Source organism: Corvus moneduloides, chromosome 25, assembly GCF_009650955.1.
Source record: "Corvus moneduloides isolate bCorMon1 chromosome 25, bCorMon1.pri, whole genome shotgun sequence".
Taxonomy (NCBI): Eukaryota; Metazoa; Chordata; class Aves; order Passeriformes; family Corvidae; genus Corvus; species Corvus moneduloides.
In genome coordinates this window covers 4,535,344-4,561,308 of record NC_045500.1, presented here as the reverse complement: position 1 = coordinate 4,561,308, position 25,965 = coordinate 4,535,344, and the positions used below count along the sequence as shown (strand labels likewise).

The window sequence follows — 25,965 nt, the reverse complement described above, 5'->3', positions numbered from 1 at the left end:
CAGATAAAACCTGAGTGCCCCCAGTGCCACAGGGATGTGGATTCCAGGTTTGGGATGAGAAGAACCCTTCGGACTGGAATTCCTCTAAGGGTTGTTTGTGCCCGCTGGCCTCATGGCGCTCTTCCCTCCAGCCCCTGCTGAGATCCTCCTGGTTTTTGCATAATCTCTTCTGAATAAATTCACTGTGTGAGTGGGGCCGTGTCCTCTGCAGCTTTTGTCAGGAGGATCTTTCTGTTCGTTCCTACCTTGTGGGCCCTCCCTCTCTTTTTGTACCCGAGCTGAGCCATTGCTTTCCTCCCTCGTTTGCACTTCTTAACCTTCCCTTCTCTTATTTTTAGCACCGCTATTGTCCTGAAAAGCGTTTCAAAGAGCCAATTTTGCTTGAGGGAAGCTGTGAAAATTTAGGGTTAAAGCTTGTGTGAGGTCACACAAAAAGCACTATTTGGACAAGAGTGATCTCCCTGCCTGGAGTGGCTTTAATGGTTGTTTCTGTTTATTTCTGTGCTCCTCCTCGCAAAGCTCTTTCTCCGAGGCCCTGATCCTGCTGCCACAGTGACCTTTGTGTTTGCAGGGAGACCTTTTGAAATCAAAGGGGCCCTTCAGCAGCATCTGCCCAGCTGGAAATGATCACAGAGCCGGGAGGGTGAAGGGCAGATTGGGAGCGTTTGGAGGGTGAGCTGCAGGCTCTGAAGTGACACAGGTCCCTCATGCCTGGGAGAGAGGCTTTGAGGTGTCCCAGTTACATCCTCAGGGGCAGGGATGCTCACACCAGACCTGTGGCACTGGGAGCCTGAGCAATCACATCAGTATCGTTCGATTTGCAGCAAGAACGCATTCAGAAAACTCTGGGTGTATTTAATTGTGGCTGCCCCATCCCTGGAGGCGTTCAAGGCTGGGATGGATGGAGCTCTGAACAACCTGGGCTAGTGGAAGGTGTCCTTAAGGTGGGGGTGGAACTTTGGGTGATCTTTAAGGCCCCTTCCAACCCAAACCATTCTGTGACCCCATGATTTGAGCTGGGCTTTGCTTGAACCATGCCCTCCTTTGTAGCCAGCTGGGGACCCAGGGCGAAAAACACAGCGGGAATGCGGGAGAGCCCCGGAGCGGGCAGCAGCAGAGCCTGTCTCCGTGCTCCCAGCTGGCAGCCGGGGCTGCGGGAGATGGATCCGCGTGTGCGGGACTGGGGCTCTGGATGGCGGACGCGCCTGTGCGGGGCTGTGGATGATGGATCCGCGTGTGCGGGGCCGGCGTTCAGGACGATGGATCCGGGGTGTCGGGGCTCTGGCCCACGGATCCACGTGCGCAGCCAGGGCTCGGCCGCCGCTCGCCGCTCCCCCTCCGCCCCGGCGCTGTCCCTTTAACGACGGGGCGGGCGCTGCTCGGCGGGGCCGTCCCGGGTCCAGGGGGGAAGTGACGGGCGGGGGGCGAGGGCAGAGCCCGCGCGGGGAGGAGGCAGCGAGCGGGCGCTGGATGAGCCGGGCGAGCGGGCGGCGCGCCGAGCCACCCCCGCGGGGCCGGGGGCGCGGCGGGGCCGCCTTCCCCCGCCGCCTTCCGCGCTCCGCCCGCGCCCCCCGCCCCATGCGCGCCCTGCCCTGAGCCCGGGGCGCGGGGGGATGCGCGGCCCGCGGCCGCGGCTGCCGGCGCTGCCCGCGCTGCTGTGGCTGGCGCTGGCCCCGCTGCCCGGCCCCGCGGCGCGGGCAGAGCTGCGGGTGCGGGTGCGGCTGCCCGGCGGGCAGGTGACGGAGGAGAGCCTGCAGGCCGACAGCGGGGCCGACTGCGTCAGCCTGGAGCTGCGGGCGGCCGACGGCGCCCTGGTCACGCTCACGGCGGATTTCAGACAGGTACGGGGCGGGGGAGAGCATCCCCGGGGGGGGGGGTTCGGGCAGGGATCGAGCAGGGAGAGCATCTCCGGGGAGTTCGGGTGGGGAGGGAGTGAGGAGAGCATCCCCGGGGAGTTCAGACCGGTACAGAGCGGGGGAGAGCATCCGCGGGGCTTTCGGATAAGAACGGGACGGGGAGAGCATCCCCGGGTGCCGCGGGGTCCCGCGGTGCGTGCCGGCGGGGCTGGAGGAGGGCACAGGCTGCGGGATGGCAGCGCTGGCCCCTGGCACCTCGCGGGAGGGTCGCGTCAGGGCTTTTTTGTGCGCTCCGTGAGTGCTTTTTGTGGGATGAGCGCTGGGGATGGCGATGCTTCCCGTCCTCCTTCCAGATCCGAGTCCATCCCAACTCGGAACCTGGAAAATCTTGTCTGGGGCTCCAGGAGCCAGAACTGTTTCAGAGGCACGGAATTCCCTCGAAATGCGCAGGGAAACACAGTCCGTCCATGCTCTCGCACCGTCGGGGGCTTTGTTTGGGCTCTCCCGCACAGCTCCAGGACAGGTGACCAGCCTTGCTGTCCCCGCCGGTGTCACTGCTGTGACCCGGGCTGCCTCCACCCTGGAAATAGCTGGTGAAAGATCCCAGGTAGCAGTTTCCCAGCTGAGCGGGGAAAGGACGGGCAGCAGTTTCCCAGCTGAGTCCAGCAGCTCTGATGCTCCTTGCTGAGTTGTGAGCAGCACAATTTTGCACGGTTCTGCCCAGTTTCGCGTGGCAGGCTCAGCACAGCCGGGCACGGAGCGGGGGCCGGGCAGGAGAGGCTGGGCTGGGGAGATCTCGGGTCCCTGGCTCCGGTGTGGGGGTGTCCACGCTCTGCTGTAGCCCTGGGATATCTCTCTCCATGGTGCCATGGGGTACAGTTAATTCCTTAGGTGGGCTCCTGCCGTCTTTGGGGGCTGGTGTGTGGTGTGGGACGTGTTTGACTGACAGCTGTCAGTGGGGCTGACAACAGCCCTGCTGTACAGCTCCCTCTGCTCCCAGCCCGGAGTGCAGGGAGCTGATGCTGCTGAGCTGAGGCCCCAAATCCCACATGTCCCATGGGCATGGAGATGCCAAGCCTGGCTGGATGCGGGGAACTTCCCGCTGCCCAGGGAAGAGCAGTTTGCCCGGGGTGGCACGGCTGTGTTATCTCATTCCCCATCCCGCCTGTTTGCTCAGGTGGACTTTGCTTTGCAGCAGGAGGAAGCCCAGGCCCAGGAGATAGGAAGGTGGTGTGTCCCAGCCCGCTGTGAACCTTGGAGCCTTTTGCCAGGGGTTGTTCTGGTGCCTCTTCCCCTTTCAGTCTCAGTCTCCTTTGGATGTTCCTTTTCCTCTCTGAGGTGCCGGCAGAAGCCGTGGTGATTTTGGAAGTGGTGGCATGCTCCAAATCCTCCAGCACATGTGCAGGGAAGCAGCCCTGTGACTCCTATTAGAGAAAATATTCAATAATTGCGAGCCGTGGCACAGCAGGGAAGTGAGGGGAGGGAGGAAGGGCTCGGAAGCCTGCGGATTGCAAACTTGCACATTCCCAGGCGAGGGAGGTCCAAACTCACTACAGATCCTCTAGGTAGGTCCTTTGGGAACCTGGGGAATGACCTGGGGACTGCTGCTGTGCTGAGCTGGTGATTTTTTCAGCATTTTTCACTTGCTTCAGCTCTTCTTGAGAACTCAGAGCTCAGCCACAAACCCGACTGAGTGTGTGCTAGTTCTGCTCTCCCTCCCATCCTTGTTAGAGCTGAGTGTCTTCTGGGTTGGGATTCTCTGGAGCTGTCTGGAGTCCAGAGGTTAAATGCTCAGCCCCTGCTGGAAGCGATGCTCCCTGGAGGGCTCTGCAAGCATCCAGCTTGCAGAAGTGCATTCCTGATCCTCAGTTTTAGAGCAGCCGGGGCCTGACCCTCCCTGCTCCATGGCTTTGCTGGAAAATAGCTGGGAAAAGCCAGGGAAACATAAAGGAACGAGGAGCTGGCTTTGTGGTGTGTGAGTAATGTGTGAGCAGGCAGCAGCCTGGCCAGGCTTCCCCCTCTGACCTGCTGCAGCTGCACCCAGACAGTTCCCTGTTCTGCCCCGGTGCTGCTCTCGCTGAAATTACACAACTTCTCCCCTGCACTGAAGGTCGTGGGGATCTGAGTGTTCCCAGAAGCAGCTGGGTTGTTGATCTGCTGCCCTTGAGCCTGATGGTGTGGTCACGCTCTGGCCAGGATGCTGGGGTTTTTCCACTCCTCTGGCTTAAACTGCAGGGGGTTCATCCAAAGTCAGGGGTTTATTTGCCATTTTTTAATTATTTTTTTCCTCTGCTGGCAATTTGTGGTTGCCAGACCAGGGGCTGGAGAAGAAAGGAGCTAAATGAGATCATTGCTCTGCTCTGACACTGGTGGGACTTGAGCAGTGCCTGGGGCTTCCACAGGGCTGGGATTTTCACTGCTCTTTTACCCCTGCCTGCCCTCCAGAGCTGAACCTGGAGGAGCCGTGTCCTCAGAGCACACCAGGTTATTTTTCCTATTTAGAGCAGCACAAAGTGGTCAGTGCAAGTTTGAACTGGGACTCGGTGTTTTCTGGGCAGAGCAGGAGCGACCCTTTCTTTTCTTGCAGTTTGAGAGAGGAGAACGAGAAGATTTCTTTTGCTGTGGTCAGGCACAAAATGTATTGCAAAAACTAGTGAGGGGGCTCGGCAACCCTGAATGTTGTGTCTGATTTGAGAGGAGAGATGTTGCCAGTTGTTAAACACTGAGAACAAAGTGGGTGGGGGTTTATTTCGAGGTCAGCACATAGATCTGGAAAAGTTTCTCTTCCCTTTTGATTGCTGGAAAAGTTGGGGTTGGAAACAGAAGGGAGTGTTTTAACCCTCACACTGCCAGTCTTTTGGAGGTCTTGATAAAGCTGTTGTGTGATGTTTTGGGGTGCTGGTGTCAGAATTTCCTCATGCCAGGGGCCACGTGTTAGGTGACAAATCACCAGGTGACACAGGAAAGCATCTGACCACAGATTTTATCTGTGTGATTTGGAAAGTAGATTCTTCTCTGAACATTCAGGACCCTGTGGGAGGGCTCATTAAAACACCCTGGTGTTTGTTACTCTGACTTCTAGAACCTTATTGCTCTGAAAATGTGCTTTTTTCCCCCCTCTCCCAGCACATCCTTGATGTGCCTTTTATAGATCCCTTAATACGAGACACCAAAATTCTTCATTCCAGCCATTTCCAGAGAGAGAGGGGTTAAAAACCATAATCCCCACCCATTCAGGGTAGCTCAGCTGGCTGGACCCCCGGTGTGGATGCAACACCGAGTTCCCTGTGCTGTGCAAACACATGGAACTGTGGCTGGCTGTGCCTGTTCCCTGGGGCAAGGGCTGCTGACAGCGTGCAGAATGGGGCCCAGCAGTGCTGCTGTCACCCCATGGCCCCAGCAGCGCATCCCCTCTGCCTGTGCCACTGCGAAGACAGAAGTGGGTCCTCACAGCAGCACTGATGTCCTTGGGGGAGAGAAATTTGGCAGCAAAGCTGAATGGATTGCAGGGCGGAAGGCACTGAAATGATTTATTTCCCTGGGAACTGGTTTGCTCCACTCGACGTGGAATCGTTGCTGGGCTGGGAGCTGGACCACACAGGCTTGTGAATCCCGGCTGGAATAAACCCCAGGCAGGGGGGTTGAGCTGCTCTCAGCCCCAGATGACAGCCCCTGGCTGGGGACAGGGTGAGGAGGGAAGGAGTTTGATGATTTCCCTGCTGCTCCCTTTGGTAGGGACAGGCCACCCTGGGATTTTGGGAGCCGGGAGCACTGATTTCCATGCTGCCTTGAGGAGCTGCTGTGGCCTTGCTGCAGGGCTGCTTGTTCCCTGTTCCACCGAGTGTTTGACAGCCAAACCCCAGCAGCAGCTGTCACTGCACCCACTCAGGGCCGAGGATTCCCCGCGCCCCCGCCCTGAGTTCACCCAGAGAGTCCCCGCTCTGCTCCGCTCTGCTGGGACTTGTTCCCTGCTGGGAAGTTCTGCAGGAACCCAGAGCTAAAGGTGCTGTTTGCTGCCTTGGCTGGGTACCCACCTTGGCACTGATTCACTGCTTTTCCTGCTGGGAAAAGGTGAGGAGGCTGGGGAGGGGAAGGTGCTCTCCGAGGGGGAGAAGCTTTGGTGGCTCTTTCCCTGTGGCATCGTTTTGAAGCAGCATGGTTTGGTTCTTGCTCCACCTGAGGCTGCAGGGAGAGCTGTGCCAAAGCCGAGCAAGGATTTGGGACAGAGCAGGGAAAAGAAGGGACTGATTTTGCTCAGGACAGAGTGGTCACTGCAAGGTCCACTTTGGCTTTGCTCGGAGCCAGGTAAAGGTGGGATTTCTCCCCTCAGAAGAACTCGTGCCACAGGAGCCAGACCCTTGAGAAAGCAGCTTTTTTAAGCTGCTTTTGGCTGTTTCTATGTTGGCAACCCAGCCCATTCCTGCCTGTCCCAGTGCATCTCCCTTGGTGTCAACAAATGCTCTGGAAATCCCTGGCACCTGGAGTTCAGGCAGAGGGAGTTGTGAATTCCTCGTCTGCATCAGCCCTGAGGAGGAAAGAGTCGGCTGGCTGAAGGCTAATTCTTAAATAGACGGATCAGGAGGATTAATCAGCTGCTCAGCACGTTCTCATTTTACAGAAATTGCCTCCAACCTGGGAAGTGCTGCACTGTTTTTAATCTCCTGCCTGTGGAGGTTTTCGGCCTGAATGCAAAACGTGGCTATCCCTGCTTGCTTTTCCCAGACTGTTCAAAGGGAATTAGAATTGAATCCGCAGCTGAGGAATATGCCAGAGTCAGCTCCTGGTTTTAGTCTGCTCATCCATGGGCCCTGCACGCCATGGGGGCTCCCAGCTGGAAGCTGGAAGGCAGCTGGACTAAATGTGGATGGGGAATGTGGGTTGTTCCAGTGTCTCAGTGGGACATCTCCCCATTAAATCTCTCAAAAAAAGTAATGATTCCATAGCAATTTCACAGGAATTTTTGGTATCTCTTTCTTCTCAAGCCTCCTCTTCGCTGTGCAGTCAACAATTGCACCAGCAAGATGATTCCTGCAATCCTGGGGGTGGAAATGCTGTCCTTGCAGCTGTCCAGATGTGCACTGAATGGCATTCCCGTTGCTCTCCTGGGCATGGAGAAAAGGCAGGGAGTAAAGAGTGGGCTCTGTGAGCGGGAAAGCTCAGCTGGAAAAGAAAAATGCTCCCTTCTGGGGCAGAGAGAGGCTGGGAGAGGCCAATGAGGCATCCAGCAGGAACAGCTCAGGAGGAGAGGGATCCGAGGAGCTGGCACAGCTCTGCCTGCTGCTCTCTCACCAGTATCTGTCCAGCTCTCTGTGGTGAGGGATGGCTGCAGGAGCTGCCAAAGGCACGGATTGCTCTCCCTGTTGCAGTCCTGCTTAGCCCTTGGAGTGGGATGGGCTGGCACCAAGGGATGGCAGATTCCCACAGAGGGCACGGATGCCCCTGAAGCCAGAGCCAGAGGAATTGATCCCTGCAGGGAAATCAGGGTTTGATGCCAGAGCAGGACACAGGGAGTCTGTGCTGTTGACCTGTTGCAGTGGGGATCCTGCAACACGCATATATCAAACCAGGAGTCCCGTGGAAAGGAAATATATATGGACAGACAGATTCTTGCTAGATGTTTCAGAGATGTTTATTTCCCCAGCCGCATGGCCGGGGCTCTGCCGAGGAACTGTTCCAGTCACGGGACCAAGGGTCCTTCTGCCCGCGCAGGGAACACAAACCAACCAATGGGAACGAGGCTGAGCAGGGGCAGGGAAGCCCCGTGTCTGTGCCCTCAGGGCCCCTCTCCCAGGGCTACACGGCAGGGGAGGGACCCCAACACCTCACCCGTTTTATTTTAATAAAAGGAGAATGAAAACAACTGGATAAACATAACAAGAACAGTTTCAAAACAAAACAAGCCACCCTCCTGAGTCTTTAAATGTCCAAACAGATTCTCTGGAACATCTTAGGGCTGACAGAAGGGAGACAGAATTCTCTGAGCATGCTTTGTGGGGAAACTGAGGCAGGAGAGGGTTTAACTTCTTCCCTCCCCCTTTTCATCCCCCACTCGGCATTGGAAAGGGATTTTTGGGGAAACAATTGGCAAAAGCATGGTTTTGTGAGGGAAACCATGGATGAAAAAACGGATTGGGAATACACTGGGGGTAATAGGACATAGGGTAAAAGGGAAAGGTGGGATTAGGAAAGGGAGACTGTAGGGGGGACTTACAATAGAGATACTGTCTAACATGACTACGATTTTTTGCATATATACTGCCTTTTACAGGAACACCATCAGGCCCAGTGACCTGCGATGCTTGTAACCCTTTTCTCCCTAGTACAATATTAAATTCCACCACCTCTCCATCTCCCAAGCTTGGGATGCATTTTTCAGGGTTATTCTTTTTAATAGCAGTTCTATGCACGAATATGTCTTGCTGGTTGTCACACCTTGTTATAAAACCATAATTTTGCTTAACATTATACCATTTTACTATCCCTAAGGTCTTAGTTACTATGATCTTTTTCCGAGTGGCTGCTGTTTTTTGTCTCGCTGCGTCTTTGCTCTCTCCTTCGGTCGCTCCCGTGTTGGAATTGTCGGGGCTGCTCGTGCCTGCGCGCTCTTCCCGGGGTCGCGTTCGGGGCTGCGCGGGCCGGGCCGGGCCGCGCCGCTCAGTTCTCCGTGCGTCGCCTCCTCTGGTCGCAGCTTCGCTGCCAATGCCGGGCGCTGCACCCACGTCTCGGCCGGGCCCCCGAGCGACGACCCCCCCGAGCCCTGTTCCAGCGCGCGTCTCGGCTGGGCGCGGCTCCGTTCCACCGCCACCGCCGCCAGCTGCCGCCCGCGCGCCTCCCCTCTCGGCCGGGAGTTCACGGGGCTCACTCCACCACGCGCTGCACAGGACCGGGCGGGCACCGCCGGGTCCCGCCGCTCCCGCCGCTCCTCGCTCCGCCACCGACACTGCGGCTCGCGTGGCTCCGCCCGCGCGCGGGAACTGCCTCGCTGCTGCTCGGAGAGCGCTCGGTGCACGTGGCCTGGGCCGCACAGTCCCTGCGCCAGGCTTCCCTTCGCCAGGACACAGCCGACATTGCTCAGCAGTCTCAGTAACTAAATAATATTCACGAAAATATTCTTCCATCGGCATATATTTTGACTCCAGTATTAACTGTGTCCAAACGGTTTTCCAAAAGCCCTTGGTAAGAATTAAATCCCAAGAAACATAGAAAAAGTTCTTAAACAACCATGCCAGGAAGTGTTTCAGTTCTTTCTGAGCTTGAATCAAGCTAAAATTTACAAATCGTTGTTCAAGAATCATTTTAAGTTTAAGATAAATGTCCATATGCGGCTCGGAGAGCCAAGAGTCTTCCCACTGTTCCTCCATAGTTTAGATACGGAATAGCAAAGCAAAACCAAGAAGAGGAATCCAAAGTTTCCAGGGTTTACTCACACAAATCAGTCGCTTAGGGATCGGGGATCGTTCTGCTGACAAATCTCCACCATTTGTTGCAGTGGGGATCCTGCAACACGCATATATCAAACCAGGAGTCCCGTGGAAAGGAAATATATATGGACAGACAGATTCTTGCTAGATGTTTCAGAGATGTTTATTTCCCCAGCCGCATGGCCGGGGCTCTGCCGAGGAACTGTTCCAGTCACGGGACCAAGGGTCCTTCTGCCCGCGCAGGGAACACAAACCAACCAATGGGAACGAGGCTGAGCAGGGGCAGGGAAGCCCCGTGTCTGTGCCCTCAGGGCCCCTCTCCCAGGGCTACACGGCAGGGGAGGGACCCCAACATTGACCCAGGAATTCTGTGGCTCCACATGAAGTAACTGTGAGTGATTTCCAGGCTGGTTGTGGAAAGGACTGCAGCCCATGTCATGTAAAATGACAAAATTAGTGACCTGGACAGAAGAGGAAGTCAGCTGCAGCTGATCATAACGGCTCCTTCTGCCTTTAACAATTTGATTTTCACTTCTGTTCCACTCATTCAGGGATGAGTAACTTTTTCTCCAGGATGCCACCTGTCAAGAAGCAAGGGAGGGAAGGCAACAGAGGAAATTTGGGGCTGCTTACTCAGTAAGGCATGACCATAATGGCTGTGTGATATTTGCTCAACAAAACCAGACGAGGTTCCTTGGAGTTTGCTTCCCTTCTTGGGAAAGGACAGAAACCCTGTTGGAGGTGGGATGTGACCTGGCAGCAATTTGTCCTTGCCACAGCGGGGTTGTGCAAACCCTTCGTTCTCTACAGACACCGGGGATTCTGCTGCAGGCTTTGGGGTGGGATTGGAGCTGGGAACAACCCCTGTGCTCAGGTAGCACAAGCATGAGACTTTGGTTTTGTTTTTTGGCTGGAGCCTTTCTCTTTCACCCCGACCTCTCAGTTCACCTCACTGGTGCCAAAGGTTTGCAGCTCTCATTTTTGTTATTCCTCTCTCTGTCAGGAGGTGAAGATTTTCCGTGCCTTAATCCTCGGGGAGCTGGAGAGGGGCCAGAGCCAGTTCCAGGCCCTCTGCTTTGTGACCCGGCTCCACCGCAACGAGATCATCCCCAGCGAGTCCATGGCCAAGCTGCGGCAGGTATGGGGCTCCGTCCTCCCATCCAGCCAGGAATTCTCAGAGTTATCCCACCTGGATGCCCTTCCCAGGCATCTTAGACCCACCTCTGACCACCCCTCCTGCTTGAGGGATTTGGTATTAAACTGAGTTCTTCAGTGGTATTGATCCTGTTCTAGTAAAGCACTCGAGGTTTAGTTGAGCCTCATTTGTGTCAGGGGTGGGTGAGTGGCCATGAAAATCCCTGCTCTGGTGGAGCCAGTACTGATCTGGAGACAAAACAGTACTGATCAGGACAAAACAGTACTGATCTGGAGACAAAACACTACTGATCTGGAGACAAAACACTACTGATCAGGACAAAACAGTAGGGGTCTGGAGACAAAACACGGATAAACCACCACAGGCAGTGGTAAAACATCGTGGTTGCAGCATCAACAGGTTTTTAAAGTGCCTCTCACCCAGGCAGGATCAGGTGCACATCCGTCCTCACATCTGGTGTTGGCACCACCTCACAGTGGAACAAGCTGCACCCAGCATTGAAGTTTTTGATTATTTCCTCTGCAGAAAAACCCCCGGACAGTGCGGCAGGCGGAGGAGGTGCGAGGTTTGGAACATCTCAGCATGGACGTGGCTGTGAACTTCAGCAAGGGAGCCCAGCTGAGCTCCCACATCCACAACGTCTGCGCGGAGGCCAAGGAGGCCATTTACACCCGGGAGGAAGATGTCAAGTTCTGGCTGGAGAAAGGTGAGTTCCCGTGGGTTTCGCTGTCAGCGAGCTGGCACGGTGCTGCGATGGCTCCTGCCAGCTTTCTGGGCATCAACGCGGATTGTTTTGGCTCTGAGGCACGTGTGTCACCCTGCAGCAGCCTGTGTGTTAGCAGATCTCACTCCTCCTGCTGGTGCTCCCCGAGTGAACCTAATTTGGGATTTTAGAGGTAACCTTTCACCTGCTCCACCACCCAGCGGAAATACGTTGGTTTTGTGTCTTCTGGCTTACTTTCCCCGGGGTCTTTTGTTCTCCTGTGGTTCCTGTTCAGATTTAAATCCTTGGAAATGCTCTGTCCAACCTCCTCCTTAACCTGGGGACTGTGCAGAGAGACCAGTGCTGGCTTTGGTGGCTCTCTCCTCTGGCTTTACCTCATGGCAGCACCCTGAGGGATGTCTGTTCCAGGTGCTGCCACAGAGCTCGGACCTGCCAGACCTTGCCTTCCTCAGGGTCTTTTGCTCTCCCGTGGCTCCCATTCTGATTTAAGTCCCAACAACCCCTGAAAACGCTCTATCCAACCTCCTCCTCAGCCAGGGGGCTGTGTGGGGATGCCTTTGGTGGCTCTCTCCTTCGGTTTGCTTCTGTCCTGAGCGATGTCTGTGCTTGCTCCCGCAGGGGTGGACGGCTCCATGTTCGAGGTGCTGCCGCAGGGCTCGGACGTGCCGGAGCTGCAGCGCTGCCGGCTGTGCCCGGACCGCTGGAAGCCGTGCATCTGCAGCTACTCGCTGAGCATCGAGTGGTACCCCTGCATGCTCAAGTACTGCAAGAGCCGCGACGCCGGGGGCAAGGTGTCCTCCTACAAGTGCGGCATCCGCAGCTGCCAGAAGGGCTACACCTTCGACTACTACGTGCCTCAAAAGCAGCTCTGCCTCTGGGATGAGGAAACTTAGAGCCAGGCCGGACTCTGCAGGGGCAGCTCGTCTGGCTGCTCTGAAGAAGGAATGCTGTTCACAGTGGTGCCTTGTGCTCTGTGTGTGTGCCTTTCCTTGTGGCCTCCTGTGACTCCCTCCCCACCTGATGCTGCCTCGTGCTGTGATGAGCAGGCTCAGCTCGCTGGGTGGTGATGCTCCGGCTTCCCTGGAGCAGCAGATGCAGGTTTTGGGGTGAAGCACGGGGAAAGAGGTGTGCTGCCCTGCTCTGGAGCTCAAAGGGGCAGCTCCCAGCCTCGAGCTGAGCGGGCAGGGCAGGCAGAGAAAGGATCTCGCTGATCTGGCTTGCCAAACATCGCTGCCATGAAGAACCCCCTTCGCTGCCTTCACCACCTCCTGGTGACACAACAACGGGAAAACAGCTGACTTTTGGGTCCACACCCCCTGAACAAGGAAGGTTTGAAGCCCACCCAAAGCAAGAGCCTGCCTGTAGCTTTTCCTAGTGCCTGACTGGCTGTTATATCCCCCTGTGGATAGAAATACAACAGGGGGATATAGCCCAGCATCTTGTGCCCCCAAAGGGCTGGTAATTAGGGCTTTAATTAATCCCTATTTAGACTAGTGAAGGCCCAACTTTTTGTGTTGGTCTTGTGACTCTTCCACTAAGAAAGAAAACATCCAGAGACTCATGACTACCACCACAACCCCGTGGCTGCAAGGGGAGAGGAGGATCCCGGGTGGGTTTTGAAGAAAGGATTCTACACCCACGTCCAGTTTTATGTCCTGCTCTGCCAGCTATCCACAAGAAGCTCTTCAATAACTGTACTGCTTTGCTGTGCCCAAATGTTAAACAGGGATGGCACTGAAGCTGTCCTTGGCCCTGGAATATTCCTGGAGGGATCAGACAAAAAGCACTGGAAGTGCTGCCTGACCCTGTGTCCTCTTCCACTCAGATTAGAACAAGCACAGAGGGGAGAGAAGCTCTTGGGGTCTTTAGGAACCCCTGTGCCTCCTGGTGAAAAGCCTTCACAATGTGCCTTTTTGCCTAAAATACAGGAATTTCTGAGAAAGAAAGAAAAAAAAAGGATTTGGTCACAATTATTTTTGTATTGATCACTTAGGGGGGTGGGGGGAGAAGGGAAAGGTATTTTAATATTGGAACATGAAGTAAAACACACTTGAAATGATTTTTAAAAAAAACCAAACAAATTATTTATCATTTGTAAGGTAAAATAAACTGATTTTTTAAAGCATCCTTGGCCTAAAAATGTCTCTGTGCATGATGCTCTGTGCATGAATTAAGATTTGTTCCTTTATGGGTAAGTCTCAAACCTGCACCTGGTGAAGAGCCATGGGCTGGGGGAGAACACCCAGGGATTTTTGACTCAGCAATGTGATGCTGCACCTCAAACATACCATCCTTTGGGATCCTCCATAGGGAGACAGGTTTGGCTCACCCCGAGCAGTTGTGGGAGCTCTGAGCTCGAGCTCTGGTGGATAAACCCATCGGCAGAAGCAGGTCCTGCGGGCTGCTCCTCTCGCCGAGTGGCCCCACGAGGCTTCTCTGGGTCCCGTAAACATTCCCGTGAATTCCTCTGCAGCTCCAGCTGATGAGGGCGGCACTTTGGGCCAGCCCAGAGCTCCCGGTGGCTGCTGGAGGGAGAAATGTGGAGCTCTGATTCCCTCTAGTGTGGGGAATGCAGGGATGGGGCGAGGACTCGAGCCTTTCTCCGCCTCGCCCACCAGCAGCTCTCCCTTTCCTGGGCACGGGGAACGGGGGTTTGTTCTCTGCTCTCTCGGCTGCCGCGGGCGCAGGGATTTTGGGATGGACACGGGCTCGCTCTGGGAGCGTCGGGACCCATCCCAGCGAGCCTCCATGGGCTTGATTTTGTAATTCGGGGCTCTGGGATGCCCGGGAGCCGGTGCAGTTCCCCGGCCTCCAGCAGTGGGTGCTGGCGGAGCGCGGCTGCGCCCGGCCGGGTGTCGGGATGTCGGGATGTCGGGACAGGGATGCTCGTGGTCCAGCCGGTCCCTGCAGGATCGCAGGGTGTCCCCAGCCCTGCTGGAAGAGAACGTGTGCGGGGGGAGGGTTTGTAACGTTTCCTTGCAGTTTGTGCGTCCCCAGGCCGTATCCCATAAACCAGGTGCTGTCTGCAGAGCTTATCTCCGTCCGAGAGGGGAACGAACGCTGGCAGCAGGAGAGGAGGAACACGGTGCCTGCAGCGAGGAGGAGAGCGGACAGGTCATGGATGACCACAGGGACAAGAAAGAGCAGCGCCTTTGATGGTGTCTGGGAGTGATTGCAGCAGTGAACAGAGTAAACCCAGTCCTGCCCTGCCTGATAATCCCATTTCCACAGCAGAAAGAAGTGGTGATGCTGCGATCCATCCCCCATTTTTCATTAGGAGGGTGTGTTCTCTCCTGCCCATCACCGAAGCTCAGGGCACCCAGGGGATGGGCTTGGCTGCCACAGATGTTGGGGGAGAAAACCACCTAAATATTCAATTTCCCCCGCTGTTTCATTAAGCACTAAATAATAGCGAGAAAAAGTCACTCCCAGCTGTGTTTGGGGCCAGGAGAGGGCACTGGTGCCCTGCCCGTGGCCGGGACAGCATCCCTGCCCAGAGGATGCCCGGGATTCCTGTCCGGCTGGAGATGCCACCCGGCAGAGCCGCTTTCCTGCTCGGCTCTGGAGCACGGGAAAAGCGCCAGGAAGAGCAGAGAGAGAAGAGAAACTCCTGGTTGGTGAACAAAAGGTTCTCCGACGTGGGGGAAGGAGAGCTCCCGTGGTCCCCAGCCTTTCAAGCTGGCTGGGAGCCACCAGCACATAAATTCCTGTTTGACGCATGGAAGACACACGATCACGTCAGCCTTCAGGATGGGGAAAACCCAGAGAAAAACACGGTAAAAGAGGGCGGCAGCTGCCCAGGAACGCCCCGGGGCTCAGGGCCTGAGTGGCTGGGCGGGCTGGGGCTCGGTGGCACCAGTCCAGCCCCTCCAGGAGCTCCACGGGAGCTGCCGTGCCAAAAGCACCCCGTGCCACCTCGCTGCTTCCTGGAGGCAGAAATCTCCCCTGCCCTGGAAATAAATGTCAGTCTGACCCGAGAACCCCCAGCTTCCCTCCACTTTTTCCTTGTTAGCGTTTCGTTGAGCTCATCCACCCTCTCCTCCCGTCTCTCGGGATGTCCTCCCTGACCATGCCGCGGGCAGCTCCAGCCCCAGCGCTCCGGACTGGGTTGGAGGTGAGGCTGGAGATCCTGCCCGCCCACCCATCCCTTCGGAGAAACCTGTCTTTCCAGGGAGGGAGAGCGGCATGTGGGAAAGCCGAGAGCCCTGGAACGTGAATTACCCAGGGAGAGATGAATGTGTGATAGCTCGTACCTGGCAGCTACTAATTGAGCGTTAACGCTTTCAGCAGGGCTGGAGCGGCGCTGGAGCTCGGCCCTGTCACACGGGTGTCCCGAGGGGTGCCAGGGTCACCAGGGTGGCACACGGCAGGGACAGGGAGCAGCTGTCGGGGTGGCTCGGTCCCTGTCACAGCACGGAGCATGGGCTGAGGCTCTGGCCTCTGGCTGCTTTCTGCAGAAGAAGCCAACGTTGGGGGATTTTTTTTCTTGCCTGGGTTCCCTGGAAGTTGGTAAATCCTTGAAACAGCAGGGATGAGGAGGAGGAAGAGGCTGGCTGCCACTTCTCTCCTCTCCTTAGGGGACACAGATGGACCCTACAGCGCACATGTCGGGAGAGCGGGGTCTCCATGTGCCAGTCCTAACCCTGCTCTTTATCTCCAGCCAAAACTGGTTTCTTTTCTGCTTTTAACTTCCCTACTCGTGCTTTTTCACGCAGCATCGAGGTTCAGCCCAGACTGAGAGGACACAGTCCCAACGCCACAGGCTGCTCCCGTGGCTCACCAGCGTTATCAGAGTGGCCCAAAAGGGCTGTCCCTTCACTCCAACACCTTCCCTCAGGGTGCTGCCCGGCCCGGCTGGGTGCCTCGGCCTCTCTGAGGTGCTTCAGGGCCGAAAGGGGGGACAGGAGAGCTTTGGGGCAGGTGCTGCTGGTGCCCGTGCGCGGCCGAGGGGGCGGGCGGAGCGGAGCGAGCGCCTTCCTTCCTGCCCTCCTTCCCACCCCACCCCGCAGCCTGGCAGCGCTGCAGGGACTCATCCATTCCCGAGTTACTAATATGCAAATGGCAGCGTTTGCATGGGCCTGACGCCAAGCTGCTGGGTGTCAGGGCACCCGAGGGAGCCGGAGGTGGGGCGAGGCGTGGCACCGCTCCGCATGCTCACCTGGCCCTGCATGGCAACAGGCAATGGAGCTCTAGGTCCCTTCGGCAGCGGACCCACGGCCGCTTCGAGAGGCAGCGGGTGGCAGAGGAGGGAGGGCAAACTGGCAGCCCCTGGCAACCTGGGGCTGACGGCAGGAGGCTGGGCACACCGCGGATTTCCCCCCGCCGGCAGGATGGTGAACCTGGAGTCCGTGCACGCAGGTAAAGGGCACCGGAGCGCACAGCGGAGCCGGGACCGTGGGCTCGGGCAGGAAATGGGGTTGCTGTGATTCCCGTGACCTTTCCTCGCTGCTTTCCCTCCTCTTTTCTCCCGCTGGGGCGCCTGGTGAAGTGCCCACATTCCTGCAGGGGATGGATGCTGCCCTGATCTGTTTAGGGGGCTGCCAAGCCATGCCCACAGAGTGGGAGCAGCGCTCCCGCTGCCAGCCCGGCGGGGTCAGGGAGCAGCACAGAGGGCTCTTGGGTGCCTGGAAAATGAGAATTTAGTGCCTGCCCCGTGCGTCCTGTCATTGGGGTAAAGCTGGGAGGAGGGAGAAAGGGAGAAATCCACGGAGGGATGCGGGAAGGGTGGAGGGAGGGGTGTGAGAGAGAGAGAGAGATGGAACACGGGCTGACAGGAGAAAAGTTCATGGCAAAGAGGGAAAAGGAGAGAGAAATGAATGAGGAGGGAGCTGAGGGAGGCTGGGTTGAGCCGGGAATGAATGAACAGGGATACTCGGGAACTCCTTCCAGGGGGTCTGACCCAGGGTGCAGCTCAGCGCTCACATCCCCTCTGAGCAGCCCCCCGCCCTGCAGTGAGCTGGGAACCAGAGCAATCCCTGCCAACCCCCTGGAGCTGTGCTGAGCCCCGGCTCACCCTGACAGAGCTGCCCCAGCTCAGTCCCAGGGGCAGGACACATCCCTGGGCACACGGAGCTGAGGGTGACGCTGGAGTGGGAGCAGCGTGGTGGCAGCCAGACCCCGACAGCCCCATCCTGGCAGGGGCAGGCAGCGGGATTTTGGGATACAGGAGCCACGTGCCCCGTTAGTGACTTTTGTCCTGGGCTTTGTGCGGCACAGAACGCTCTGCTGGCCCCGGGCTGGAGGGGAGGGGAGGATGCATCCTTCAGTCTACGCCGGGCTCATTCCCTGGGATATCCCTGTTGTTCAGGGGACACCTGGGGGTCTGTGCCCAGGGCTGGTAGCCCCACCACAAGCCCTGCCTGCCCCTGGGCTCGCAGACAGGCCTGCAGGGCAAGGTGCAACAATGCCATCACCTAACCCCGTGTCAGTGCCATGGCAGAGGTGGCCAAAGCCTTTGCTCCACGGCCGTGTCCCAACCTCTCCACGGCTCTGGGATGCCTCTGTGGCCAGCCTGAGTGGGCTGGGGAGCCCTGGCCACGAGGAGAGGCTGCCAAGGAGGGAGGCTCGTGGTCTTGGCTCGGGGTGTGAGTCCGACTGGTCGGAGCACCTGCGCTGGGTGTGCTTGTGTTGGTGTCTCTCGGGGACGCGTCCCCCGCAGGCTCCAATCCACCCATCCACCCATCTGCCGGGCTTGTGGGCGACTCTTTCTTCATGAGAAGATTCCCCAGATCGATACTGTGCCCTCTGTCAGAGCTGGTGGCATCGCTCCCAGGCTGGATTTGGAGCTGTGGGTGCGTGTGGAGCTTCCACTCCCCCAAAGCATCCCCCGTGCTGTCAGAAAGGCCGGAGTTTTAAGGAGTCTTTTTGCAGGGGAAGGAGCCCAGCACAGGTGGGAGGGGTTTTTCCCCCCTGTACAAAAGCAGTTCCATTTTGGGGTCTCTTCACAGCTTTGAGGCCCCTCTGTAACAAGCTGCTTGCAGAGCTGTGCTCAGTTTTGACCCCAGTTTTTATCTTGGAGGTCTTTTCCAACTTTAATGATTTTAGGAGAAGACACAGCCCCCGGGGGGCTGCTCAGGCTCCACACACCTCCTCCCTGCCGAGACACTTCCCCGGTGGGTGCCACCACCCCCTCCCCAGGCATTTTGGATATTTCTCCTCCCTGCAGCCTCCAGAGGGACTCAGGCACCTCAAGTCCAGAAAACTCCAGGTGATGCTCCCAGCCAAGCCAAGCTCCCCCTCCTCCACGTTCGGATTCCACTTTTAAAGCCACCAGGCTGGTTCACCCTTCGCCCGTGCCCGAACAGCTACCGGGAACGAGGGCTTGGGAAACGCTTTATTTGCTGACACCGTTTGTTTCGGCTAAAATAGAGATGCAGATATATCCCCAGAGAAGTGTCTGCACTGGCAGGGCTCCTTTGGTCTGGCTGAACCACCCAGCCTGCCCCTACCCCAGCTCTGTTTGGGAGCTGGGGCAGAGCAGCACATTTTTAATATGGCCCAGGCCGCAGTGGCGGCTCCTAATAGGGCTGTGGTTAGGAGTTAGGCAGTCCTAAACCAGGTTATTTTTCCCAGAGAGGTTTTATTTTTCCAAGCCTGATTATCCTGTGTGTATTGCTAAGCTGGCAAAGCTGGGGAAGGAGCTGGACTCACAGCCTGCCCTGTCTGAAGGTGTTTTTGAGGATGGAGCAGGGGTCACATTTGGATTTGCATCGCTCTGGTTTTAGTGGAAGGGTATTGAGTGTCCATAAAGAGATGTTGGCTTCACTTGGATTAGAAAGGAATTGCTCTGTGTGTCTGCTCCTTGTTCCCAAGGATCCCTTGGAGGGTGCTGGTGCTGTGCTCTTGTCCACAGGGATACAAAAGCTGCCTCAAACCTCCCAGATGAGCAGGCAGAGTTTTCCTTTTCTTCCTGTTTACTTTTTCTTTTATTTTCCCCCACAAGATATTCAAACTGTGATAATCTGGGCACGTTTATAGGGGGGGATTTGAATCTCGCTGCAAATAAAATTCCTGTGCATGGGAATCCCAGGGCACCTCCTTATCTCCTGGCTCCAGGAGGAGGGGGTTTACCTGATGGATGACATGTGATATGCAATCGAGTTGCAGCAGCAATTCCTCCTTCCCTCCCCACCCACCCCAGTTTTTAATGGCAGAGGGGTGTGGGGGTCACTCCTGCAGGAGGGACAGAGCTTTTCATGCTCTGCTGCTGTGTCTTCCCTTCCTCAGCTCTGTCTGAACTGTTCCAGCTCTTGCTCTCTTGGGAATTAGATCTTTTCTTTCCCTAATTTTATATTTTTTACAAGCTTTCAGGCTTTCTCACCAAGGCAAGCACCAAACTTCTGCAGGCTTTTAGATTTTTTTTCCTCCCTCTATTTTATGAGAACTTGCCTTTTTTTTTTTTTTTTTTTTTTTTAAATACTTTTTGGCAGCCAGCAAAACTTTGTGCTTTGTAGATTGCCTAAGTTAGGGTCCCTTGGCAGTGGTACAAGACAAGAAGATGTTTATAGCTGATGGTAATTACTCTTCCTGCAGTAGAAATGCTTAGAAGCCCCACTAAACGTTCATGTCTTAATTGCAGAGGGTTTATTTGAAGGGGAAAAAAAAAAAATCCCACAACTCTTTTCTCCCTCCTTCCCCCCCCCCCCACCCCCACTCCTTAATATACTTTAAGGGAAGGAAGTTTCTGAAGTATGTGAAAGTTTCTGCGCTCTGGTATAAAATCCTGATTTTTTTTTTTCCCACCTTTATTCATTTGCTGGAGAAAGTTTCAGACTTTTAACTTGATCAAAGCTATGAAACCTTGGCCAAAAAAGCAGATTATCTGCCGTTTGCACACGGAAACTTTGGATGTGGGAGAAGGAAACCTGCACACACACACACACACACACACACACACACAAAGCCCTGCCTGTTCTGGTGTGAGCAGCAGAGGGAAACGGGGCTAAAAATCCAGCGGGGCTGCTCTCATCCGTTTGGGAATAACAAAAGGTGGATATGGGGAAGAGGAAAAGGGTTTGCATGATGCTTTTAGGTGGCTTCCACCTGCCTTCCCTACCCCGGCAAAACCACAGCAAACACTGGCCCAGCTTCGCCGCTGTTGTTATTCCCCGATGCAAATGGGAAGAGTCTGTGGCCGGGATTGGCTGCAGGAAGCACATGCAAATCACTCGGGTCTTTAGAAAAAAGAAGTATCTTTTTAGTTTTCTTTTTATCCCCCCCCCTGCCTCAACTAGTCTGGAAACAGTTAAAATTCCCATGGAAAGGGTGGAAAAGCTGAGGGGGTGTCCATCTGAATTTGAATAGATGCCCCCCCCCTTCTCCCACTGCTGTGTCCTTGGCCTCTGTTGAGGAGGGGATGAGCAGCCCGGTGTGAAGTTGACCATTCCCACCTCTTCTTGCAGCTGTCCCCGAAGGAGAAAGTGGCCCCGGGTGTGGTGGCAGTCATCACTTCAAGGGTAAATGACAAATTTGTTGGCGTGGGTGAGGATGGGAGGGAATATGCAGGAGCTGGATGGGCTGGGGACAACACTTCAGGCCAAGGCAGCTTCTGGGTGGCTTGTGAGGGGTGTGAGCACCTGTACGTGACAGAAAAGAGGATAAATAATGGGCAAATTGGGGCAGTGTGAGAAACTCAGACTCAAGTTTGAGCCATCTTGAAGGACAAGGAAAGGATCTGGGAGAAAGCTGGAGGGATCCCCATCAATCCAGATGTGGGAGGATGGTGTCACCACGGCCAGACCACCACAGCAGCTTTGGGAAGCCTGACCAGGGCTGGGGGGCTCCCAGTGCTGAATCCACCCCTCCTCCTGTGGGTGAGGAGGGCTGTGAAGGGTGAAAACCCCGCAGCAAAGTGGGGAGGGGGGACAGGAGTGAGGGGGGGCTGCAAAGAGCAACAGGAGGGAAAGTGCATCCTCAGAGCTGATGAATATTCTAGTGCCTGTATGTTGAGGAATCAGAAATTTGAAAGTCTGATGGTTTATTATAATTACACACATTCATTTGTGCTGTTTAGTGGAAGCCACATGTGCCTGTTGCCTGGGACTGTGACCTGTTATTAAAATCAGTTGTGCCTCCTTTTGCAGAGATCAAGATGAGCGGGGATGCGGCAGATTCCACAGACACCCGGCACGAACCTGACCAGGTGGAGCCAGGTAAGGAGGGCCTGGGGTGGCAGGGGCATGAGAGGGAGGGCAAAGACAAGAAAAAGAAAGAAGAAAAGGGGAATGTGGGTGCTGGAAGTTTCTCCCCGCGCTTCGCTCGGCTCCTGTTGCTGCTCTTCCAGCCTGGGAGTTGATCAGGAATGTGCTCTGGGCTAGGATTGCGTTGGTATCTTGATCAGCGATGCAAGATCCCTTCTCTGTGAGAGCAGCGAATCCCTGAGTGCCTCCCTGATGTCCTCAGTGGGTTTGGTGTGGAAATTCATTTGCTGGCGCCTTTGCCAGGGCAGTGATGGCTTTGGAGCAGCGCTGGAGCGCTGAGCTGAGCACAGGCAGCTCTGTGTCACACGGGGCTCTGCCAGGAGCTGCTCCTTAGGGAAAAGAGCCTTTTTTGGGCTCTGTGTGTGTGTGAAAGAGAGAAATGGGAGGGACTTTGGGAATAATCAAATCCAGTTCGGATTGCGAGGCGTGATTGGGTTTCTCCCCTCACACCTGATGCTGTGCAGGCTCCGGCTCCTCCGGGGAGCCCCAATATTCCTTGGATTGGGAAAGCTGAGGCACAGAGTGATCCTTTGAAGGCGACAGTGCTGGTGTGAGCAGGGATTTCTGCCAGCTTTACCCACCTCGAGGTGTGACAGGCACCAGAGAAATCAGGTTTGTGTTTTTGGGCTGCCTGAAGTGAGATTTGAATACAAGGCCTGAGCCTGTAATTTCCCAAAGGGCCATGGTCACATCCCTTTTTAGGCAAATGAGCAACAATGAGGAATCATTTTAGCACCCACTAGGTACAGCAAATTAAGATTATTAAAAGCTGTGCTACAGGCTTAGAAATCAACACCTTTCCAAACAAAAACTGGTGGAGAAAATGTAGAAGAATTGAATATTCTCTGAGTAATGAAGAGCCCTAAGCCTGGGCCAGGGGGGTGTGTAAGAGCAGGGTGAAAACTGCATGGAATGATTTTCCTCTTTCTCTCATAATACTTGAGATAACTTAGAAAAAAAATGAGATTTTGGGTAAGCAAGAGAACTCCAGGTTTTAAAGGGACTAACCCCACCCCTTGATTTAGAAATCCTCTGTGCTCTTGGCTGTTAAGATGGGTTATTTGACATCATCTAAAATAGAGATAAAATCTGGTTCTATTCACATCCATGAACTCTGATTGACTTTGGCCAGCTCAGCTCCTGCTCGGGGCTCTCAAATCACCCCAAGCTGGGGTTTGGGATAAACGAGCAACAAACACATCCCCAACTCCCCAAGCTCTTCACAAAAACCCTGGTAGCTGTTACAGAGAATTAAAATGGGAACTGGAGCCCCCTGGAATATTTGGCACTCATTGATGGATGGCAGGATTGATCAAGATTAGGGAAACTGGGATTTCATTCTGGTATTGGCTGCTGTTAAAGGTAGTGGGAGGCTCTGCTGTTGGAGTCAGAAGTGCTAAACCAGAAGCTGGCAGCACATTTGGTTGGATAAAATACGGGTTTTTTCCCTCAACTTAAGCATCCCAGACAGCCATTAGCGCGAGCTGCAGCACTCTTTTTAGTGGTAATTGAGAAAAGAAAGCAGAGCAGCGAAGTCAATTTGTTTGAAAATAACAAAATTGTTCTCGGCAGCGGTGGCTGCGCCTTCGGAGCCTTCAAATCAAGCAGGGAAATCAGGACGAGTAAATCGCCTTCACCTGCAAAGAGTGCCACAAAGAACCTGTTTAAATCGCTTTTTTCCTGAGGCTGTCCCGGTGATTTTTGGGGTCTGTTCGGGTTCTTCAGGCAGGGCAGAACTGCAGAGGGTCGGGAGCTTCTCGGGGGGGGTCTCCAGCAGCAGCCACAGCCCCTCCCGAGGGGTGTCACCCTTTGGGGACACCTTGTGGGACCCTCGGAGGGTGGGATCAGCCCCTCACTCATCACCTGTCCAAGGTGCAGCTCCGGGTACTTCACCCAAACCCTCTCCGCGCCTTCCCCGCGTTGTTTTCTCCCCTCTTTCCGCCCATTCTGTTTATAAACAACAAAGCTCTCTTTGTGCCGAGCTTCCCGGGAAGTTTTTGTGCTGCTTTGCACGCATTGTTAGAGGAATATTTACTGCAGCTCCTAATAGCGGCGTGTTTTGGTTACCCGCTTCATGTGGGAAAAGGCACTTTTGTGATGAGTCATTAATTGAATTTCCCATTTCCTACGGGATTAGGCCAACCCGCACGGCTCCCCAGGAACTTCGTCCCCCCCCCAAATTAACGATATTAGACCTAGAAATCCTTCTAGGTCCAGGTATCCAAAGGGTTTTCATCACCAAAAGATGCGGGCTGGTTCCAAGAAGAATTAAAAAAAAAAAAAAAAAAAAAAAAAAGGAATTAAGTGCCAAAATGCTTTTGTAAACCAAGCCCTTGATCTAAAACTGATGCTTAAAGATCTGATGGGAAGTGTCAGGAGCAGAAGCATAATCTCATCCTTTCATATCCCCGCCAATTCCAGGCTTAGAAGGGGGGGAAAAAGAGGTAATTTGGGGCATTGTTTTACTTTGAAAGCGTTTGAAATAATTGTGGGGGGTTTTCTTCTTCGAGAAAATTGTTAAAATCGTTTGCCTTTCGTAGGAGGTTGGGAAAGTTCAGTGTTGTTTTTTTTTTTCGTTTCCTTTCATCCACATCAATTTCATAGAAAATATTTCAGGGCTTTTAAAAATACATATTCTCCAGAAACCCGTGGGTTCTTGATCCCAAATCTACCGGTTACAGTGAAATTATATCATTTTACAAACTGTTATTTAAAAAATAGATATAATTTCTAAGGGATATCACTGCCCAGCCCTGCGAATCTTAATCCTTCCTTCAACCCTGCATTATTTTATCAGGTGCGTGAGGGGGAGCAGGCACCAGTCGCTCCCACCAGGGTTGCTTTGCCTTCCCCATCACCGCGGGGATGTGGGGCAGCCCGATCAGAGGTTATCCCTCTGGTTTTCGGGTCCTTTTCCCCTTTTCCTGCGTGATCCCAAGCCTTGGCATCGGGGCTGGGCTCCCAGGCGAGCCTCCATGGGGGGTAATGACGAGCAGCGAGTTTTCTGCTTGGCTCGGAGCTCTTTTCATCTTTTTTAAACTGATGAAAGCCATGCCAGCAAGCTCGGCGTTGATTTTTTTGATGGGAACTGTGGGGGCTTGGCACTGCCGAGTGTCGCCCCTGGTCCTGCAGCCGCGGGGCAGAGATCTCCCCCTTCTTGTGGTTTATCTAAGCCCTCGGTATCTGATGCAACAGAACGCTGAGGTGGGACTTGCCCCTGTCTGTCTGTTTGTTTGTGTCAGACACTTGTTCCCCGCTTATCTCCCCCATCAAAACAGGTTACACCAAGCAGAGCTACTTCCCTTTGATTCCATCTGTTGAGGCTATGGGGGGGAAGCCAAAGCTTTTACACAAAGGGCGATAGGGAAGCGCTTCAAACACAACCACGGGGAACTGGATAGCTGCAGGCGCCCCGAGCATCTTCCCTCCCCACCCTGGAACCCAGGGAGCTGCCCGGCCTGCCAGCAGCCCGGGGTGGGGTGTGCCGGGCACCCCGGCTCTGGGGGGGATGTGGGGTGCCATATGGGACGGCCCCGCGGCCCTATGGGCAGGGCTGGGGTGGCTGCTGGGATGGGGGATGGGAGCTGGGGGGGCAGCGATGGGGACAGGAGCGTGGCTGGGTGGGCTGGTGGAGCTCGGGGCTCTTGGTGGCCATGGGAGCAGGGTTACCTCGCCCTCGCAGCTTGGGTGACTTGTCGGAGTGCTTTAGGATCGCAGAATATCCCGAGCTGGGAGGGACCCACAGGATCATCCAGCCCAGCCCCAGGCCCTGCACAGACATCCCAACAACCCCACCCTGGGCATCCCTGGCAGCGCTGTCCAAACGCTCCTGGAGCTCTGGCAGCCTCGGGGCCGGGACCATTCCCTGGGGAGCCTGGGCAGTGCCCAGCAGCCTCTGGGGGAAGAACCTTTCCCTGATCTCCAGCCCAAACCTCCCCTGACCCAGCTCCAGCCGTTCCCTGGGTCACGGAGCAGAGGTTGGAGCTGCAGGCAGTGATGAGCTCTGCCCTCAGGCTCCCCTGGAGAGAGCACTGAAGCAGGAATCTTCTCTCTGGCAGTAAGAAAGACCCTTTCCCTTAAACCTGCAGAAAATCAAGCACCGAGGGGCTGTGATGCATCTGCTCCTGAGTGTCCCTTCTGAGGAGACCCTGCTGTGACATCCATCCCTGTGGATGGATCCTGCACCCCTCAGGTCCCCTGGCAGTGCAGCAGAGAGGGGCAGCTCTGAAACTGGACACCAAAACTTCCACCGCAGCCGAATCCCCTCCCAGTGTCAGCGCATTTTGCATGAAATCCGGGTCAGGGCAGATGGAAAATCAGAGACTTTGCCCCAGTCTGCCTCCGCCACAAACTGAATTAAGCCTCTCTTCATTCCCCAGCTCCCAGGTGAGAGTCCTGCTCTCTTCTGGCACCTTTTTGCAGGGTGTGAGCTGTGTGCAGCTGCTGCTCTGCCCAGGGATGGGCAGGACGGAGCCCTGACCTCTGCTGGGCTCTGGGAAGGCGGCTGTTTGTGGTATTCCCGTGGGGTAGGGTCTCTTTGGAAGGTGATGGATCCCGCTGGGATAAGGTTTGGGGGTTCCAGCCTCTGTGTCAGCTCCTAACTCAGGTG

At 55.3% G+C, this 25,965-nt stretch overlaps 2 protein-coding genes across 3 annotated transcripts in view; both read left to right on the top strand.

The window, feature by feature from the left end:
- The first annotated feature begins 1,578 nt into the window (after positions 1 to 1,578).
- Positions 1,579 to 13,282, top strand: OAF (out at first homolog). Its single transcript, XM_032133790.1, has 4 exons — positions 1,579 to 1,841; positions 10,281 to 10,415; positions 10,959 to 11,139; positions 11,776 to 13,282. The coding sequence occupies exons 1-4, from the start codon at positions 1,614 to 1,616 to the stop codon at positions 12,048 to 12,050; spliced, it is 819 nt and encodes a 272-aa protein (XP_031989681.1). The 5' UTR covers positions 1,579 to 1,613; the 3' UTR covers positions 12,051 to 13,282.
- A 2,932-nt stretch (positions 13,283 to 16,214) lies between these two features.
- POU2F3 (POU class 2 homeobox 3) overlaps positions 16,215 to 25,965 on the top strand; it is a 39,169-nt gene continuing 29,418 nt past the window's right edge. Inside the window, exons 1-3 of one of the 2 annotated variants that reach the window (XM_032133846.1) lie at positions 16,215 to 16,515; positions 20,559 to 20,612; positions 21,240 to 21,308. In XM_032133846.1, the coding sequence (XP_031989737.1) occupies positions 16,230 to 16,515; positions 20,559 to 20,612; positions 21,240 to 21,308 (409 nt within the window). In that variant the 5' untranslated portion in view covers positions 16,215 to 16,229. The remainder of the gene's footprint in view (positions 16,516 to 20,558; positions 20,613 to 21,239; positions 21,309 to 25,965) is intronic. The other variant, XM_032133848.1, reaches the window with a different exon arrangement.

Bases quoted from the DNA above. Each gene is read 5' to 3' on its own strand.
- OAF (XM_032133790.1), top strand. From the start codon at position 1,614: ATGCGCGGCCCGCGGCCGCGGCTGCCGGCGCTGCCCGCGCTGCTGTGG. The intron at 1,842-10,280 runs GTACGGGGCGGG...TCTCTCTGTCAG, and splicing joins TCACGGCGGATTTCAGACAG to GAGGTGAAGATTTTCCGTGC. The intron at 11,140-11,775 runs GTGAGTTCCCGT...TTGCTCCCGCAG, and splicing joins CAAGTTCTGGCTGGAGAAAG to GGGTGGACGGCTCCATGTTC.